We start from the raw sequence: 3,320 nt of genomic DNA on the forward strand, positions 1-3,320 counted from the left end.
TTAACACAGCATGAAGTTTAATTTAACAGAATACCATATTTTGTGACTTACTATCACCCATTGTAAGAAGATTTAACCATTGGCTTACCAAAAGCACTTAAGGTTATGTGGGTATCAAAAAAATATGTAGTTGATTCAAATTTTCTCTACAATACCCAAAAATATACCAAGAATTTAAACCACTCAGTCTTACTCCAATATTAGTAATCTATTCACTTTATTTACAGTGATTATCATTTTGCATTTAATGGACAGCTGTCCTCTAGACTCATTGGCATGTAATCGTCCGTGTCCTCGAATTTAATATCACCAGGTCGACTGCTGGACATATCCAAATAATCATCGATATTCTCAGACTTACGCACTGTTTGTTCTGAAGCACTTTTGGCGTTTCTAAATAGTAACTTCGCTCTGTTGTCTCTTGATAACTTGGGATCGTTCACATAATACCTACCAGGGCTGTCGAGAGAGATGCTTTTCTCTGGAGGTTTGTGGGCTCGTTCCTGCTGAACAGAAAGATCTGGACTTGTGTATCTGTGTTTGTATGGAGTAAAGTTTGTAGAGAACTTTGGTGGTGGTGGTCTTGCAGGCTTTGGTTTTTTAGCTGGTTTCTTGGAAGATTTACTGAGATCTTTCGGAACATTACTTGAAACAATTACCGCGATCGATTGTGCTTGAGGACCTTTTTCCATCATGCTATTGTCCAATCGTTGCTTCACATCTGATTTCTTTTTCTCACTAAATTTTTCATCCTGAGTATTAATTTTTTGTTCCGAATTTTCGGTTTTATGTGCAGTTTCAGGACTTTGTGCGAATTCATATTCACAAGCTTCTGCATTCCCCGTCGTTACATCTGACGTAGTTTCAGTTTGAAACACAACATTTTGATACTCAGATTCCTGATTGCCGTTTTCAACTTTAAATTCAAGATGTTCAACGTTTTGATAGATACTACTCGGTCCTTCATTTTCTTCTCCTTTAATTTGAGAAGTATCATCTGACGCTTTTGAGACTTTACATGTTTCAATGTTTTCATAAAGTCGTTCTTCAACAGGTTCTTTTTTCTTGATTTCTTCCTCTGGGAAAACATGCGTAGTTGGATTAACAATCGCAATCTTTTTTATCGATTTCGATTCATTCTGCATGTCAACACACGGTTGAAGATAATCATCAAGACTGCCGTCTGTGCTGTCACTAGCGGTAGAATGAAATGACTGGCTTTTTGCCGTCTGCAAAGATTCTATGACGTCATCATTGAGTTCTTCTGCTGATTTGGAGCGTTTGAGACTATAACCCGGGTTATTTATACCAACATCATGAAGACTTTCCAAACTGCTGAGGTCAGAGATGGATTGACTTTGTTCCTTACATTTGCTGTGTGAGAACAATCTCAGTTTGCGCAGTAAGAACATTCTTTTCTTACGTCCTGAAAACAAAAATTAAGCATAAAATGAAACTCAAACATTTATTTTTACTTGAAATAAAATATATGCTTAGAGTTAAAAAATGAGAGCAATATTCAAGTATTTTAATTCATTATCTTTATTACGCGAGTTTTGTTTACTTTGATTTCTATTACATAACATAATCTTTGTATACAAACAATCATACAGAATTAGCTTACATAAGAACACTGATGCACATCACGTTTATAACAATAGTTAATGGGTATAATATCCGGAATTCATTGGCTTAGTGTACCGAAAGACCTTGAAGTTGTCTAAGTTTGTTTGACTCATAAAAAGGGATTCACTTGCTGTCTGGTAAATTTCGTTGAAAACCAAGAGAAAAGTACTTTTAGAACCAAGTGACACACGTTCATTATTGATTACTCAATAATACCTACTTAAAGATGCACTATTCTCTCTTTTTTATAGTGTGCCAAACCTGTGTCGTAATTACAAACCATGACAGGATGGCTGAAATTTTGAGAGGGGATACATCTTCCAATTGCGCAACATCCAAACAAAGTCAAAGTTTATAAAGAGAAAAGACCACTGCAAACAATTTCTGTGTTGTTGAAGGAAGGGGGCAAATCCTAATCAAAAATTTTAAAATTGGGGAGTTCATTTCCTACTGCATAGGACCGTTCACGGTAGCTCAGTCGGTAGAGCGCTCGCTCCGTGATCGGGAGGTCGTGAGTTCGAATCTCGGCCGCGACAGACCTAAGTCGATAAAAAATAGGTAGCAACTGTTCCTTCGCCATGCGCTCGGCACTTTGAAGTGAAAGTTGCGGGTCCTTCGGATGAGACCTTAAAAACCGAGGCCCCGTGTCTCGGCAGGCTTTGGCACGATAAAGATCCCTCACTGCTCAATGGCCCTGAGTGCCGAGTAAAGGTCAAAATTTGAAGCCCTTCACCGGTATATGGTGACGTCTCTATATGAGTGAAAAATTCTCGAATGGGACGTAAAACAATATGCAATCAATCAATCAAACCTACTGCATAGGAAGGGGATCGCATATCCATTTAGATCCCCAGCTATATATATATATATATATATATATATATATATATATATATATATATATATATATATATATATATATATATATATATATATATGGATTTTAAATGATTAACTTGAGGTATTAAATAAATTAAATTCATTTAACGATTTATCAAACGCAAGTTTTGTCCTCTTATCTTAATACGTCTAGTTCCCCTTTCAATATTTATACAGAATATGACTTGTAAACGGTAAAAGTCTCCATCGTTTTAACAAACTGTTATAAATTTGAAATTGTGTACGTTATATTTTTTTCATTTTTATTAAGGAAAAACTTCACTCTTTGGGAAAAGTTTTCCTGGACTTTGACAAAAAAATGTATCATATAAAGGTTTGCATTTTAAGTTATCTGAGTACCTGCCATATTTCTCCAAGTAAAAATGTTCTCAGACATCAAAGTATTAGTGAACAGAAATTGCTGCTTAGATTAGAAACTACATGCAAATATTTTTTTCTTTTCATTTACTTTATTTTGATTTAATACAATTCAAAGATTATATAAATTTATTTCAAATGTTGTCATTTACTGTAGATTTCCGTTTGTTCACGTGAATGGACGGAGCACTCTTACAGCATAAAACTACCATGGAATTAAAACTCTTCATTGAGCAGTTTTAGTATTTCCTTAATAGAAACTTTGTAAACTTTTTCTTTTTCTCACTCCTAGATCGTATATTAACATAATGTAGTATCTTACTTTCATTACATGAAAGGAAAAAATTACGTGTATTTATACGCTAATTAATATGCAAGAAAATACAAAAAAGTAACAATTAATATATAATTTTAATCTGATGAAAGATAAAATATAC

The 3,320-nt window shown here is 34.3% G+C and overlaps 1 protein-coding gene across 1 annotated transcript; it reads right to left on the reverse strand.

Annotated features, from left to right (window-relative positions):
- Positions 1–230: 230 nt before the first annotated feature.
- On the reverse strand, positions 231–1,427 carry LOC133195870 (WD repeat-containing protein 44-like). Its single transcript, XM_061331837.1, has one exon. It carries the CDS (start codon positions 1,410–1,412, stop codon positions 234–236), a length of 1,179 nt encoding a protein of 392 aa, XP_061187821.1. The 5' UTR covers positions 1,413–1,427; the 3' UTR covers positions 231–233.
- Between the last annotated feature and the right edge of the window lie 1,893 nt (positions 1,428–3,320).

This window comes from Saccostrea echinata, unplaced genomic scaffold, assembly GCF_033153115.1.
Source record: "Saccostrea echinata isolate AGI-Se365-2 ecotype Australia unplaced genomic scaffold, CSIRO_AGI_Sech_v1 ptg000029l, whole genome shotgun sequence".
Classification (NCBI taxonomy): Eukaryota; Metazoa; Mollusca; class Bivalvia; order Ostreida; family Ostreidae; genus Saccostrea; species Saccostrea echinata.

Coding starts and splice junctions, on each gene's coding strand:
- LOC133195870 (XM_061331837.1), bottom strand. CDS start 1,412: ATGTTCTTACTGCGCAAACTGAGATTGTTCTCACACAGCAAATGTAAG.